The sequence below is a fragment of the Pectinophora gossypiella genome, chromosome 16 (genome assembly GCF_024362695.1).
Source record: "Pectinophora gossypiella chromosome 16, ilPecGoss1.1, whole genome shotgun sequence".
Lineage (NCBI taxonomy): Eukaryota > Metazoa > Arthropoda > Insecta > Lepidoptera > Gelechiidae > Pectinophora > Pectinophora gossypiella.
The window spans coordinates 11,256,990-11,274,292 of NC_065419.1; the positions used below are offsets into that span (position 1 = coordinate 11,256,990).

At 36.2% G+C, this 17,303-nt stretch overlaps 1 protein-coding gene across 1 annotated transcript in view; it reads left to right on the forward strand.

The window, feature by feature from the left end:
* Nucleotides 1–776: 776 nt before the first annotated feature.
* LOC126373907 (uncharacterized) overlaps nt 777–17,303 on the forward strand; it is a 44,860-nt gene continuing 28,333 nt past the window's right edge. The window contains exon 1 of the mRNA XM_050020264.1: nt 777–955. Within this exon, the coding sequence (XP_049876221.1) occupies nt 953–955 (3 nt within the window). The 5' untranslated portion in view covers nt 777–952. The remainder of the gene's footprint in view (nt 956–17,303) is intronic.

A 17,303-nucleotide genomic window follows, 5' to 3' on the forward strand; every position in this document is an offset into this window, starting at 1 on the left:
CTTGCTTCCTCCATTCATCAATCGTTTCATACACACACGGTTCAGAGTAGATCGTACAAAACCGTTTCTAAGGACATCTCCAATTTGGTCAATGAACGTCCTTCTATCATGTCACTTCTTATCTAAAAATAACATTATTATATACTTAAGTACCTAATTAAAGCACATAATAACGGGTTCTTACCGCGTTTAAATGGGGATATGAGACTCCCTACGAAACTCTCTCTTAAGTACCTACTCTCTATGTGTACCTAAAAACATCATGGGAATATCTTATTCTATTTATAAACATTCCCATTCTAATACTTCTCATTATATGGACCATTTTGTACGAGATGAACAGAAAATCGAGGTTGGTAAGCAAAAACTCGTACAAATGGCGCTTTTTGTCAGCCGGCGGATCATTTCACGGTATGTTAAACGTGGTAAAACTAACAAAATACACGTCTTTACATTCCTTCTATAATTGTCGAGTTTCAATCAAGACTTATTTAAAGTTAAACGGTTTTAAGTACTTGTACATATTTTGCTAAGTAAGTGGGTAAAAAATATAACCGCTGGCACTGAGAAAAACAACATTTACTATAAGTACAACGTAGAATCCACGTTGTAAATACTAAAGGGTTCCCCATAACTACTATATTTACCTGGTTTAATGTTTAAGTAAGGTTTTAATAGTCCTACCTACGTATTGCATCATTATATGTCATTTTCTGAATAACCTTGGTGAAGCTGCAATTTATAATCAGAAGCAAAGATAGCGTCGTCATAGCGCGCTCATTGTAGTCGCAGACGGGAAAATGGCGCGAAAATCGTTATCAATGAAGATGCGCTCACGCATGTAATTGTCACGCCGAAACCAATTTTTCATCAGTTGCGCCCCAACCTCCGGTCGAGGCGCCCGCTCGCCGCTCTCAAAAACCCCGTGATATCGCGTGTTAACCATAAAAACATGGTGAGTGCAATGTGATTGATTTATTCTCGTGTAATTTTGTGCCGTGACTTTTAAAGTTATTCGTAATTTATTTGCGTTAGCGTGCAAAATTTACAAAACACGTGTTCTCAATATCAGGGTTGAAGTAACATTATTGAAGCATTACATTTTTTATACAAAATTCGTGAAGAATAATATACCTACTTACCTACATACTTACTAAAAATAATTTAAATGGCGTTGCTTTTTATTGCAAAAACCACGTAAGCGCCTTTTTGAATAAAACCTCGAGTTCTTTCAATTAATTTCATTCCGGGTAAAGATTGAGACCACAATTTTTTACCTGAAATAAAATTAGCTTCTCTAATGAGAGGTTTTGTTAATTTCTAAAATGCGCCAACGTGGCTTTCACAAGCGACAATATATTATGCAAATTCCATAAATAAACTCATAAAAATGATGTGGAATATTTCTTTATCATCAATAGTCATCAGATTTCACAAGTTCATCATAGTACAATGTGTATATACCTACTTACACTAGCACACTAAACATGATTTCTTGTTGTAAAAAATATACTTACTACAGGACATAAAAACTTATTGAGTGAGAGCAAAAACCAATAGGTAGGTATACGGACCAGTTCGTTTTTTTTTAAAGAATATAAGGCTCTCAACTATGCAGGAGCTAGGAGGAAAAATTTGAAACGTAAACGATATAAGTTAGTTGTTCGGGTTCGTCCGCGTAGAATCCTTTCAGAAAGAAGCCTTTAAGCCCTGAGATAAGACCATTAATGCAAGCGAACACTACGAAGGGATTTCTGGATATTCAACACCTAAAGAATTCCTTTAAGTCAGTGGTTCTTAACCTTTAAAAGTTCTGGGACCACTTAATGAATTGTCCACATGCCATGGACCACTGCTTGGCGGTAATAAACATTCATATTGGAGCTCTGTTCATTAATAAAACACGTTAGAAATTATTCATATTTTAATCAAAAATATTATTAAGTACTATTATTTTCGAAAATAATAAAAGAAATATCTTAAAATTGTGTGGTATTTTTGCGGCACTTGTTGACTTTTATAGTAAAATTCTAATAATCTTCGGACCACTTTGGAAGGTTTTAAGGACCACCAGGGGTCCGCGGACCACCAGTGAAGAACCACTGCTTCAAGTGTTCTTAATTAATTTGACTTGACAACAGGTATTGATAAAATTAACTTCAGTGAACTATATATGTATATTTACTATTAGATAGTTAACATGCTAAAATGAAGCAACTTAGACGTGTTCTATTGCAATTATAATTGTTTTCATAGCGTTTTCAAAAGTTCTAATTAGGTACGTCGTCTAATTTAATTACCTTATCATCATTAATTTAAAAGCCACGCTCTTATCGGTAAGTATAGCATTCTCCATGCTACTTTTTTAGGGACAAATAGTGCAGTGGTTTCCCTCTTGCCTTCCGCCCCGCAGTACTCTGTGTGACGCGAGTGGGATGGCGCCCAGAGTAGTCTATTTCAAAGCCGTACTAGGACTCCTGTCCTCTGCCTCTGAATGGTACTGACAGTTACTCCTCGCCTCTGTCAGGTTCCCTTGTTCCATCGTTACGGCAATTTATTTACCTATCCCAAAACCCCTAAGAAATATTAAAAGGCAGCTTAATCGTAAACACAAGAAAAAAATAATGAGTTTACCTAAATTAGTGTCTAAATCTATCGTCCTAAGTAAGTTAATATTCAAGTTATATTAGTACACCACTGTTGGCGATAACACGGTTTTGTGTCTTGTTGTTTGCACAACCCATGGTATAAGAAGACCAGGTATGCTCAATCCTATGACAAGCCGCCATTGCTAGCCCATTGATGACGTAAGTGTTACCACTCAATTTGCTGCGTAAGTTGGTGGCACCACCATGGTGTCCTAGTGACATATGGCGTTAAGAATATGACTCAAACTAAAGATTAGGATAACAGTGATTAAGTACTTATCTACGTAATTATTTTTCGCAGAAATAATAATCTCATATCATTTTAATCAATGATAAATTACACAGAAATAAATATTAATTAATAAATCTTATTATTGTTTATTATTATGTTTAATATAATAAAATACCGGAATTGTTTCGGAGCGGAAAGCGAGAGTATATATAGCAAAGCGCCGCAGCAAATTTATGTGTCAATGGGTACATATATAAGATCACGCCTATTCCCGTTTAGGGTAGGCAGGCCCCACGGAATTCCGCTTGCTCCCGTTACACCTCTCTCATAGAGTATCTACTCTTGACCTGGCCTTTCTTTAAAACGTTCTGGATCTAATCGCGATAGACGCCAATGTCTTCCTCTACCAACACTAAGATTTACACCGGCATAATTAATCTTTTTCGTAAGGCAATTTTCATTCTTTTCTACACGTTCTAACCATCTAAGCGTCCATTTCTCAATTATCACATACATATTATAGTATCATCATCAGCCGTACGACGCCCACTGCTGGACATAGGCCTCTCCCAAGGATCTCCACGACGATCGGTCCCGCGCTGCCCGCATCCAGCGGCTTCCCGCGACCTTCACCAGAACGTCGGTCCACCTTGTAGCGGTCCTACCCACTGAGCGTCGTCCGACACGTAGTCGCCATTCTAGAACCTTTCCGCCCCAGCGGCCATCGGTTCTCCTCGCATAAACACACATAATATATAGTATACACAAAAATAAATCTACCCGAAACGCTCATCTCTCGTTGTGTATTCAAAACCGGACCCACTGAAGAAGAATACTTACAAATGAAGCAATGCATGTTTTATAGCGTATCGTAACACTGATCCAAATACCTCCTACATAATATTTCTAAGGACTAGCAGTATCAGTTTTCGTTTAGTATCGAGTACGAAACAGTATGGTAACCATCAATTGAACATCAACGGAAGTAAATCGTTAAATCACCCTACTAGAGACATATGAGAATATTACTTAGCCGCTATTTAACTGTTGATAGCTTACTAAATACACAATACACACATATATAAACTCACGCCTAATCCACACCGGGGTAGGCAGACTATGGAATTCCACGTGGTTTTTGAGCATAAACCTTTTAGATACCTATCTAAGTACATCATCAACATAATATAAGTGGTTGGTAAAAATTCTGGATCCATCATTCAAGTATTTATCGCCATTTTTATTCATGTAGTTTACATACATACATACATAAACTTACACCTATATCCCAACGGGGTAAGCAGAGTATGGAATTCCATTTGCTTCGATCCTGAGATACTTCTGTAGCTTCCTCCACATTCATCAATCGTTTCATACACGCACGCCGGTTCAGAGGAGATCTTACTGAACCTTGTCTAAGGACATCTCCAATTTGGTCAATGTACGTTCTTCTGTGTCTTCCTCTGCCTGCTACGTATTTTGAATTTTGAGCAATGGCGGCTTGTCATAGGAGTGAGCATACCTGGTCTTCTTATACCATAACTATTTACTTACTCTTTCTTCTCTTCCGCGATCCTGACACTCCACTATCGCTTCGTTTACTCTCAACAGTCATCACTAGTCATTCTTACCTAAGACCTTTCTTTCTTTCTTTCTTATTATGGCCTTCTTTCTCACCTTTAGGCAGACAGGTACATAAACCCAGATAAGTAGAAAGATAGAAGTACTACCTGTCATATAAGGACGTAAACGATACCTATTTCAGAGAATTTCATAAACTAAAATCCATTTAAAAATTTCGCCTCTATGAGAAATATTACTGGGATTAATATTGTCCGTTATCTTTTGTCAACGTCTACTTATCTGTTTATTCTGTTCAAAACAAAACAATACAATTATGAATACACCTGTACCTACTTTATTGCATGTAGGTAAAAATATTACCTATATTTTATCAAATGACAAATAAGTTTGGGAACTCCGGATTCAAAGTGACAGTACGAAAATCGCTTTATCAATTTTTATTGTCCTAATTATCACATATGTTTCTTATCAAATGATTGCGTTATTAAGATAACATCGATCGATCAAAGCTTTTTCTACGTATTGTCCTATCTACACTCCTGTTATAAAAATTACTAAAATTAATATAATATCGCTTCCGCGTCTACCATCTTTAGATAGGTACTTAACGGTATTTTTGTGCTACCAGAATGATTATATTATGAATGATTGCGTTGACAGCGATTCGCCGAACGGCGATTCCCGCTACGGCTACTTTGTTTACGGCAAGTGGCTTGTACGGTCACGAGCATTTTGGTACCGTGTCACATTAACTTTTTTGACAAATGGAACTATAAGTCTCACTAAATGTCAAATATGTTAGTGCGACAGAGTCCTAAAGTGGGTACATATTGCTCAAGACTGTACGACGTTTGACCGCTTTTATTGATGACGTCACAGGCCATTATTTCCAAAGAAAACTTTTTTGTTAAGTAGCCTATTGCTTTTTAGGTGAATTGCTTCAACAGACATGTCGAACTTGTATTCATGACGTAGATAGGTGTACATTGTAGGGGTATTTAAACGTATTAGAAAAACGTGTTATTTTTTAATATAATGGTAGATATTTACTTTGTAATGGCACTTTAGTTAGTCGGAGTACCTATCTACTTACCTACCGCTTTGTGTTGGTAATATAAACAAATGGGAAACAATGTAATATAACAGGTATGGAAAATTTCAATTTACACAAAAATGTGAGACGAATTTCTACTCGCATTCATACTTACAAATGTGAATATGATGTGAATGTGTGTGGACTGTGTGTGTGTTTTATTTGAAAAGGATGTCGTAAAAATGAATCCAAAAAACAATATATGAAAATACATTACATTAGAAAATAAATAAAAAACAATTAGGGACTTCCCAGCTACGTTCTATAAAAATGTTGGCGTTGTTCAGTTTCGAACTTCAAAGTCCATAAAAAAACAAATACTTTAAAGCCAAAGAAAATATCAATACTTCATTTTATTTTTTAACTTTGGTCCGCTAGCTAGGTCTGTGATTCAGAATCAGAATCATTTATTCAACGTAATTATCATGGATAAACTTGTTGAAGGTCAATGTAACATTTTTGAATTTACGTCATTTCGCAAAGTGTTATGGCTGAGGAGAAGAAATGACAAGAAACTGCAACAGCAACACATCTTTTAAATCAATGAGGGTACATTACAAGTTATTTAATAACTAGAGGAACACATTCAATCCCAGACATTTTTCCATTTAGGTAATCATTAATCTTATAATAAGCTTTTTTACATACCTAAAGTAAGCTTCACGTGAACTTTAAGTAAATTTATTCTCTGACAAATTTAAAATATTATCTGCTATTTTATTGTAAAAACGTATACAAAACCCCAAAAAAGATGAATTTAATTTACTTAATCTAGAATTTATTTAATATTTATAATTCACAATTTTATTATAATAATACAATTTGTCATATAATCAGAAGCATACGTAACTTATATCTAGAATTTTGAATGGTAATTTTATGTTTATTCCGTGTATTGTAAGTATGCCTTTCACAGTTTCTCGGAAGGAGAGATACATTCTAAACTCAACAACGCCATCTATATGATTTTGAAAGAACTTCATCTGGAAAGTCCCTCATTGCATATAAGTAATAAAAATAAACGTGTCTTCAAAACATGCCGGCATCACGACAAATGAATTTTATCATAATAGTTCATAGTAATCTCACAGTACAAACGTCTCCTCTAAGATTATAATTATATTACTATTTATGATATTCACAATATCTACGTACAACACTAAACGTAATAAAATTATGAAGATAACGAAGGAGGTTTCGTGCCAGAAATGCTATCAGAAGGATTTACACGCGCATACCTTTAAAAAACCAAAACTAAAAATTACAATAGAAGACCGTGACATAGAATAAGCAACCTTCAAAAACATAAATGTGAAATAAGAGCCAAGTTCAATATTATGATATACCGATGCCTTGGTTGTTGACTTCAACGACAAAAGAAGTGAGATCTAAATGGGTGCCAAGTTCAATGGTCAGTCCTGATAAAAATGTCGATTTTTGGACGTTAATATCTAAATAACCGTTTGAGATGTGTTTATGAAATTTAAAACACATAATATGTATTACTTACTTTGTTTAATTATGTCCTAACTAAATGTTATAATGTGCATAGCTGTAAGTGATCCATTAATAAATAAATAAATAAATATGTATCTCGCAAGTCTCAATATATGAGCCAAATTTGACACGTGTAGGTAAAATAGTTTTTGAATTATGAGGGGGTCAAAAGTGGCTCCAAATAGTTCGTGTAATATTACACACGGTGCTACTCGCCAGTTCTGTTACTTGCTGAACTTGGCTGGACAAGCTCCCGCGTGTCTAGATCATTCTATGTGATAAAGTATAACCATATAACGTCAGCTCACGACTATATCTGAATTGGTGTAGTCAAAGGTACATCGCAAGATGAACTAAGTACTCACACTTCAACGAGCTTTCTGTTAGACCAACGTGATAGGTGGTGAACCGTAACGCCGTCTATAATGGTCTTGGCGTTTGTGAAAACTGCACTGGTGCAAGTTCGACACCGGGATTCGAACCGGCGTTCCCCGTTTGAGACCACAGGTCCACAGTGACTCATCATTAGGAAGTTTATACGCAAGGTTTTGACATCTAGATACCGGTTGGCAGTCTGTTGTATTGAAGTGCGCAAACAGCTATCGCATTGACGTAGGAGCACGAGCGCCATAACACAGTCGCGTGCGCCGCTGCGTGCGATTTCATGAAATGGAATTCATATAAATTGAAGCTATGTTGATGTCGATGACAGTCGTGTCTACTGACGAGTCAGAATCAGTGACGAATGCATCGACATGCGCGTCCTTATACGGCTCACCACCTAACACGTCGGTCTAACAGGAAGCTCGGTGATTCGTGGGTACTTAGTTCATCTTGCGATGCATTTACGATAAGGTGTAAAACTCCAATCAGTTTCTTGCAACGTAATAAATTTACTGGTTGCACTTAAGACCTCCTGGTTACATGTCGTTTCTGTAATAAACCAAAAACACCTACAAAACTACAACTAACTTGTATTGTATAACTTTACAATATGTGTACTGTTGGTATACCTATCTAAATAAATAAATAAATAAATAAATAAACACACATTTTGTAATTATGCCAACTGATGGTTCATAATTTCACCACTGTTTACAAATAATTCGCTGGGCTCAGTGACTGCATTTTTTCTCTTTGATTGTACCTCTGACTACCCAATTTTGGATACAGTCGTGACCTTATGTTATATTATTATGATTTATTTACCTACAAGATTTGATAAATTACTTAATCGTTACCTGCTTTTTGTTGTTTTTTACTCATCAATGATTACATTCAGGGTCGAGGTCACAAGTGAGGAGAATTTCATCAATAGGTATCATAAATATTTTATCGTAAATATAATTTACCTACGTATTATTTACAGATAACTTATTACGTAGATTACCTACAAAATAATCACACAATTTACTAACACACCACATTTTTTATAACCCAGTGAAGGAGTTTCCACGCTATGTTCCTCAAAAAAAAATATGTACAAATTTTCCTTCGTTTAAGCTTCTAATTTCATGGGAAACAGACATGTCTGCATGCATATTATGCTTATTTTATCTTTGTTTTTGAGTATAAATGATGACCCTTTTTATTACAACTTCCACCTTCCAATTCCAAATTAGATTAGATTGGATCTACCTACTCCACTCCAATTTCATCAGTCATTCCGTGATCATGGCACTTGCAACAGTGTTGAAATATCGGGAGTCTCATATCTCTGACTTTAACGCGGTAAGAATCCGGTATTATGTGTTTTAATTATGATAATAACCGCGTAAACCTCAAACAATGGAGCTAATTCCTATAAACATCATCTAATTTTATTTTAAGTTATATGTCATTTTCTTATCCGCCGAAAAGTAAAGGGACGGGTAATCGACAAACATAAAAGTTATGGAACACACGTCAATTTTAAGCACAAATCTAAAACAACCGTCTAAAAATTTTACACTGGCCAATAACCCGACAGAATTATGTTGACAGCACACGTCAAACGGTTTGCATACCAGCGAGATACCTTTTTGATTCGCCCGGGTTATCCATTAATTTACTCATTTTTCCTAAAATTAAGAGCTGTCAATCATCCCTCCCTTTTCTTTTCGGTGGATAAGAAAATGACAGGTATAACTTAAAGTAAAATTGGGAGGTGTCTGCAGGAATCGGGGCCAGAGTATGTATAAAATCTTTTATTTTCCATGAAAGTCTGACATATTTAAATTCTTTCCTCGTTTATTCTTTACACTTGGAGCTTTAAAAATGTCGTACATCGTACCTCAGTCGGAGACAAGATGAATTAACCTAATTTTATTGGAATTCCTGCGTGGGGAACTAGATCGAATACCTACCTGAGTTGCTCGACAGCCTCCCACGTGACTCGCTTTCCGAGAAAATGAGAAAGCATTATGTCAGGTTTGCTATAAATACTACCTGGGGGGTTAAAACGCAACATTGACGCAATTCATCCAAGAAAGCAACAGTTATTTGACATTCTTCTTCTTTTTCTATCGTGTGGATTACCAACCTCATCAACCCTTGTGTCAGGGTTACTATTGAGCTGTAAAGGCCCTAACATGGTACATGTATCGACTACTTATTTACATCAGTAAGTAAAAACCGGGACCAGCGGCTGAAGCACGGATCATCTTATTATCGGACAATCCGGTGATCACCCTGTAATGACCTAACCAAACTAGGGACCACAAAGTACTTTAGTGGTATGTCCTCACCGGGATTCAAACCCGGGACCTCCGGATCGTGAGCCGGACGCTCAACCACTGGACCACAGAGGTCGTTATGTAAATAATCGTAATTATTTTAAAATATTTAACTTAAAAATAAAAATGATATTGATTTGCTGATCATCTCATGAGATTGGTCATCCTATTTCAAAACTTATCATGTTTTATTTTAGCCTGTGAAATAGACAATTTTAGGACTTCAATAGTTCCTAAACAAGTTGTCTTCTGGCACTTGTGGCCCTTCCCATCTCAACAGCGATCGCAAGCTTGTCTCAGTCAGATTTTTGTAAACGTGTTTAATTTTTAGTTTAAATAAAAAAGCGTACTTTTCAAAAAAAAATTCAAAAATATTTATTTTTCAAAATTGGCTTACAAAGTTAGCGCTTTTTGAACGTCAAAAAAATTTAATTACAAAAAAATATTATGTAACTAGCTGTAAAACTACTACCTTTAGTTTTTGTATCTTAGCAGTCGCGAAACTGTTTCTTAATTGGGTGTCAATTATTTATAAATATGTTATATCGGCTATATCCGACAATTTGTTTGTCAGTTTCAACAAATCCGGGAAATGTGGATTGTGTATAAGTATGTTTTACATCAATAATAACAACATTTTATATATATTTAGGTAGCACATTATAATAGGGTTTACTGCAGAAAGAAGCAAGACGATTGCATAGTAAGTAAATAGGACTCGATGAATTCGCTAAAGACATCATGGAAAGAAAGAGAGGAAGAGAAAAACCAAGAAGAGTTTAATGGTACGTGTTAAAGAGAAAGCAAACTTCTTGATTTCCTCGAAGTCCAAGAATTCGGTACCTATTTAATTGTATTGAAGGTATTCTTTTATATTTTTAAATGAAAAATTAAGCTATTAAAAAAAACTAATTTGAATAGTTTTGTTTTTCATGCAGTATTTACTTTTTTAGATTTTTTTTAAAAAGCTGAATGACGATTATCCTTTCCCTTTGCTTAGTTTATATTTTTTTATATAAATATTGTATTTTGCTAAAATAAACACCATCCAACTGTTTTAAGTGCTAAATCTAGAGAAATAAGGCTGACGAATTCTCGAAATGGTTTTAGAATTAGCGTAACTTATTTTTTCTTACACACCGAATTGGTTTCGGATAGGAAAATGCTATTCCGAACTACTACTATCGTGTGGGTTATGAGGTGGATTACCAACCTCAGCAACCACAATTATTATTGAGCCGCTAAAGACCCCTGACGTGGCTTATACGACTACGTTCTTAGGTACATCAGCAAATCGTAACCGAGACCAACCGATTATCGTACTTTCGGACAATCGAGTGATCAGCCTGCCAACCAAACCAGGGCTCAGAAAGTGATTTTTGTGGTATGTCCCCACGGGGATTCGGACATGGGACCTCCGGATCGTGGGCCCAACGCTAGACCAATGGACCACGGGGCTCTTTACATACCTATATCGAAAAGGGTCAGATGTCTATCTGTACGCCCATAAGAAAACCAGGTATGCTCAAAAGTGACAGCTAACATTTCAAGGATAGCCCAGCTGACGTCATACCCCCTGCGTTTCCATTTCGTAAAAAATAAATTACCCACGATCAATGTTTTTATTTTACGTTGCAAGGCAATTGGGAACTTTTAGTAAAATATTTATTTACAGTTTTAATGATTTTTATAATGTGACAAGTAATAGTAATTAAATATTTTATATTTTATTTATTTTTTTAATTTTGACATTGTATTTAGTTATGCGTACCTAATGAAATTAATTTTAATCATATTCACATTTATATTAACTCACATTATTTTAATATCTAATTGAAATTGTAATTTAAATATATTAGAATTAAAATTATACACCTAGACTGGTATGCTGCAGTGGATGTATGTAATATTGTTTAATACCTTCTTGACCTGTAGCAATGCAATAAATACATTTGAATTTGAATTTTTTATTAGTCAGTAATGTACAATAATAAAATTTACGTCTTTGGAATGTTGGAGATACCAATTTAATGGTAACATTTACATCATCAAGGGCTAGCAATGGTGGCATGTCATAGGACTGAGCATACCTAGTTTTCTTATACCGTGTACACCTACAGATGTCTATATCAAGCACCAACGTGGCGTCCAGTATCGCATGAAACAATATAATGGCTATGCTATCAGGCTTATCGGTATATGATTATAATCCAAAATCGATTAGGACATATTATTACTGATTGTGACGTAGGATAATAATTGGCGTGGTAATTGAAAGGCGAGTGAATGGAATGAGCCGTGACTGCATTGTTTGTCGCACACAACCATTATCTACAATTTCTTCATAATAACCTACCCTGTGTTGGGCTGGTTTTCCCTTCGCGGGTTGGAAGGCCAGAGAGGCAGTCGATTCTGTTAAAAACCGGACCTGTCAAATCCTCAGGTCCTCAGGTTGGGTAAGCGGATCCCGTGAAAACGGGATAACGCTATAGTAATCGTCATCTCCCTATTTAGTATTATACGGGTCCCGCTTACTTGACCGACTTGACAGGTCCAGTTTAAAGTTTCTAAAAATACTTTCTAGAAAGTTCTTACATAAAGTAAGATTAGGAAAATTACATAGACAATAACGGGGATGACGGGGATAATATTTACTTCCTTCACTATGTATGACCACATTTACTACAATAAATTTCATTTCATTTCATTTGGAGTGCGGGCGAAAAGCTAGAATTGACATAAAAAATTAGACAAACTCTACCATAGTTACATAGAACGACAACTCTCCGCTCCCCACCAGTGACTAGCTAGGTTTACTCCCCCGAGGGGGAGATTTACTACAAGGGGTAAACTTTAAACTTTAAAATAACACTGTTTAGTTTTTTTATATTACAAATTGTATTCCATAGAGGTTGCATGAATTATCAGTGGAAACTGTTTTGTTGTTAAGCTAGTTAAGTATATGTACTTATTTAAATATGTTATCAAATACAACTGTTTGGTTCCTAAATAAACTAAAATAATTCCATAATCTTTACCGTCTCAGTTCTAATCCCACTGAGGTAAACATACCAAACGAAGTAATCGATAAGCACCAGCTTTAATAGAAGCGACAGTCATCTGATATCCTGACCTTCGAACCCGAAGGTAAAACCATAGACGCGTGTACATAAGTTTATTGATTGATTGCCATGATTTTGAGCCATACAAAAATGTTAATCAGTTCCGCGAAGTTTTATTGCATGGATTTCAAAGTCTAGTAGTAATATAGCAATAAAACTAAAATCAAATACAGGGTGTTAGTGACATCGTAACCAATACTGAGGAGGATGATTTAGACCATGATTCCGGGTTAATATCAAGTTTTTAATTATTTTCAGTTGCATGCTTTTGCGACGGAAAATTTCACTTGATATTAAGTCAGAATCATGGGGTCCATCATCTCTCAGTTTTCGTTACGATGTCACTAACATCCTGTATAAATAATAGGTAAGTATATACCTACTTGTTAGAACCTATCATACTAGATCCCACTGGAATCATAAGACGAATTTCAAGATAGAATCGAACTACGATTTATAATGAAATAACAAGTTACTTATAGTAGATTTTTATTTCAGACGGCCTCCGTGGTGCAGTTGTTTGAGCGTTGAGCTCACGATCCGAAGGTCCCTGGTTCAAATCCCGACAAACGTTATTTGTGATCCCTAGTTTGGTTAGGACATTACAGGCTGATCACCTGATTCTCCGAAAGTAAGATGACCCGTGCTTTGGAAGGCACGTTAAGCCGTTGGTCTCGGTTACTACTTACTGATGTATGTAGTCGTTACATGAGTCATGTCAGGGGCCTTTGGCGGCTCAATAGTAACCCTGACACCAGGTTTGATTGTGTTGGTATTCCACCTCACAACCCACAAGACAGAAGAAGATTTCAGACACCAATCCGTATTGTGTTATTAAAAGAGAAACTAAAACTTAAAGGTTTTATTAGTAAGCATTGTTTCGGAAAGCAAGAACCCAAATGTAATTGTGTGCTTTACAACATAAGGCGACAATTTGAAATTCTCCCTCCAGGAATCGAACCCGGTTCTGATTTTTAGTTTAGGTCTCAACCCAACTACAGAGGAATAGCAGAACCAAATAGGTACACACACGTGTAATTACGCAATACTGTAATATAATATACAACACACATATAATTTTCCTTCCGGCTCCTTATGGCTATCAGCCCCTCAATCTATGGTATTGGTTCACGGCTGATTATAATTCATACGCAACCGTCGGAGTCAATCAACTAGGTTCATACACATCACATTATAGCCATGGGTTTATGAGTAATAATTTTAAAATTGCATATACAAGGACAACTACAAATGTATTATAATGCTTACGGCAAATATTAAAGATCTTCTGAAACACATAATAACGGGTTCTTACAGCGTTTGAAATAGGGATATGAGACTCCCGATATTTCGACACTGTTGCAAGTGTGTCAAGATGACTGATGAGATTGGAGTGGAGTAGGTAGAATTATTATATGTTTTAATTATGATAATAACCGCGTAAACTTAAAACAATGTATAAGATCTTCTGGCCTAAAACTATTATAAACACAGAACTGTGGAGATTGACTGAGCAAAATACTGTGGAGGCTAATATCCGCACGCGGTGGCGGTGGATTGGTCATGTCCTTAGAAGACCTGTGGAACACCCGTCCCGACGAGCTCTGACATGGTGTTCTTCTATCGTGTGGGTTGTGACATGGTGAGCGCGTGGAAAATGCAAAAGGGGGCGGTGTAAAAAGACCTGGCGGCGCTCCATTGACCGAGAGTTGAAAACTCTCGGCATGTTATGGGAACAAACTGCAGACGCTACAATAGATCGGGAGTAGTAAAAATCTGAAAAGGATTAGAAGAAGAAGATATACAAGGACAATGATGTGTTAGATTTAAAATGGGACGGTCTGTTAAAACGGGATAAGCATAGTTATGGTATATAAATTCTGTGATATTAGTTACACATGATATTTCAATATATGTACTATCGTCGCCATGTAGTAATATTTCAGTAAACTAAACTCACGCCTATTTCCCACCGGGGTAAGCAGAGACTATGGAATTCCATTTGCTTCGATCCTGACACACTTCTCTTGTTTCATACATCAATCGTTTCATACACGCACGCCGTAAACCAACTGCTACTTTTGCAAACCTAAATAAGTACCTACTTTAATATCATCATAGCACAGAACAAAGAAATTGAAAAGATTAACTTGATAAGTTTAATGGGACAATTTAATAAAATCCATTGGTATGTAGCTAAGTTGTGAAATAGCAATACTCACCTACTAAGATATTTCTTACTTGATGACAAACTATAAGGCAAATTAAAGGTTTTTTAAAGAACGTCTAGGCCCTGTGCCGAGGTTTTTCCTGCAGCTTCTTTTCCCCGGCTACTTGTACCGGTTGTGAGAAGATGCAGTAGTTTCAGGCGGATGAGACGTTCGTTATGTAAAAAATGACGATTCAAAGTGTGACTATGTTACCTACTAAATAAAACATTTTAGAAATTGAATTTAAACTTCTCAAATATGAAAATATATAACATAAAATACGGTAAACAATACTTGACGTAACTTGGCGTCTTCGGATTGACTTGAACTCGGTAACTTAAGCCAATTTGAATTGTTCCATGCTTAGAACAGTAACTCGAAATTCAAGTTGGATAAAGCATTATATAACTTTGGTACTTAAGTTAAATCCATGAGGTAGAGTCGCGTGAAATGGGACAGTACGTGATATATCTCTTCCGAGGCGAAAATTAAACACATTTTTGTGGTAGATAAAAGAAAACAATCATTTCTGAAAATCACGTGTTCTACCAGTGCATGAGGAAAAAGTTGTAATAGGTTTTGACGGAACTTTTATGGGATTTTCCTGTTGTCCACCCACCTACCACCCGCCTACTACATTTGTACAAAAAAAAATATAGCTGCATTGGATATTTTACTGGATTAACAGATGCTAAATTAATCTAGAAATAGAATGCAATAATCAGTCTCTTTTTTTTGTAACGGCCTAGCCCAGCTAGTGGTTGAGCGCTGTGCTAGTCCGGTGGTCCCGAGTTCTAATCCCGGTGGGGACAAATCACAAAAATCACTTTGTGATCCCTAGTTTGCTTAGGACATCGCTGATGTAAGTACATAGTCTTACATGAGCCATGTCAGGGGCCCATAGCGGCTCAATAATAACCCTCCAGGGTTGATGGGGTTGGTAATCCACCTCACAACCCACACGATAAAAGAAGAAGGGGTCTCCTTTTTCATTTTGATTTATTGATGAATTTGGATTACTTAACCCTTTCACGGACAGAGATCATGGGTCATTGATGGTTCATAATAGGTAATAATATTATGACACCTTGGGACCGGAACGTCATTAGACGTTCTGTCCTTGAAAGTGTTAATTAACAATGAGTACGTCGTCCGACCGCTTTTATTCACGATATCACATCGCAGTATTTCAATACAAATTCCATAGAAAGTTATCGTTTTGGCGTTTAGAACCATTACACACGGTGACACACCACCTATCACGTTGGTCCAAAAAAAGCTCAGTGAGGTGTGGGTACTTAGTTAATCTAGCGATAGATGTACCTCTGACTACCCCAATTGGGATATAGTCGTGAACTTCTGTGCGTGGTGGCCTTAGCTTATTAAAAAATTGCATAATATTCATCATATCACCATCTCGTAATATATCTTAAAAAACAGTAAAACCCGCGAAAAGATTTCCACTGTAATTTCCGCAATAGTTATTACGTTGTCAACAGTAATATACAAATGGAATATTTTATCCAAAGAAAGGATGTTTATTGTTTAAATTAGAATAGAAGCATTTTGGGTCATAATAACCTTTAGTGTATTTGTCTTTTAAGATAATTTTAGCGCAGTAATGATAAGGCGTGTTACAATTTGACAGAATAATATAACAGGTAAATATCTACCGTACTTACAGTCCTGAGCCGTGGTAGCCCTGTTCGTATAACGCTTGACTCTCACTTTGAGATCGTAGGTTCGAATCTCAGCATAGGCCTAAATCGAATTCATGTTTGGGTTATACATGATTATCGCGTACTCAGCGGTGAAGGATAACATCGTGAGGTAACCCACATTTCCGAGAAATGCATTTCGAAGGTTTGTGACTTAACCTATATTGTTCAGGTTTTCCCTTCGCGGGTTGGAAGGTCAGACAGGCAGTCGCTTCCGTAAAAAACCGTCACATCTTCAGGTTAGGTAAACGGGTCCTGTGAAAACGGGATACCGCTAGAGATGACTTACTTACAGTCTAGGGAATAAATTCATGTTAGGTACTTACATTATTTCACAGAATTAATACGTTTTTCTATGATATCTCAGGTTGCTTTTTCATACAAATTCCATGGTAATTTCTTGTACTTATTAACGTTTAGTAAAAAGTAACTGATTTGACTAGTTGGAAAACGATATCCTTAAGAATTTGGCAACACATCTGCCG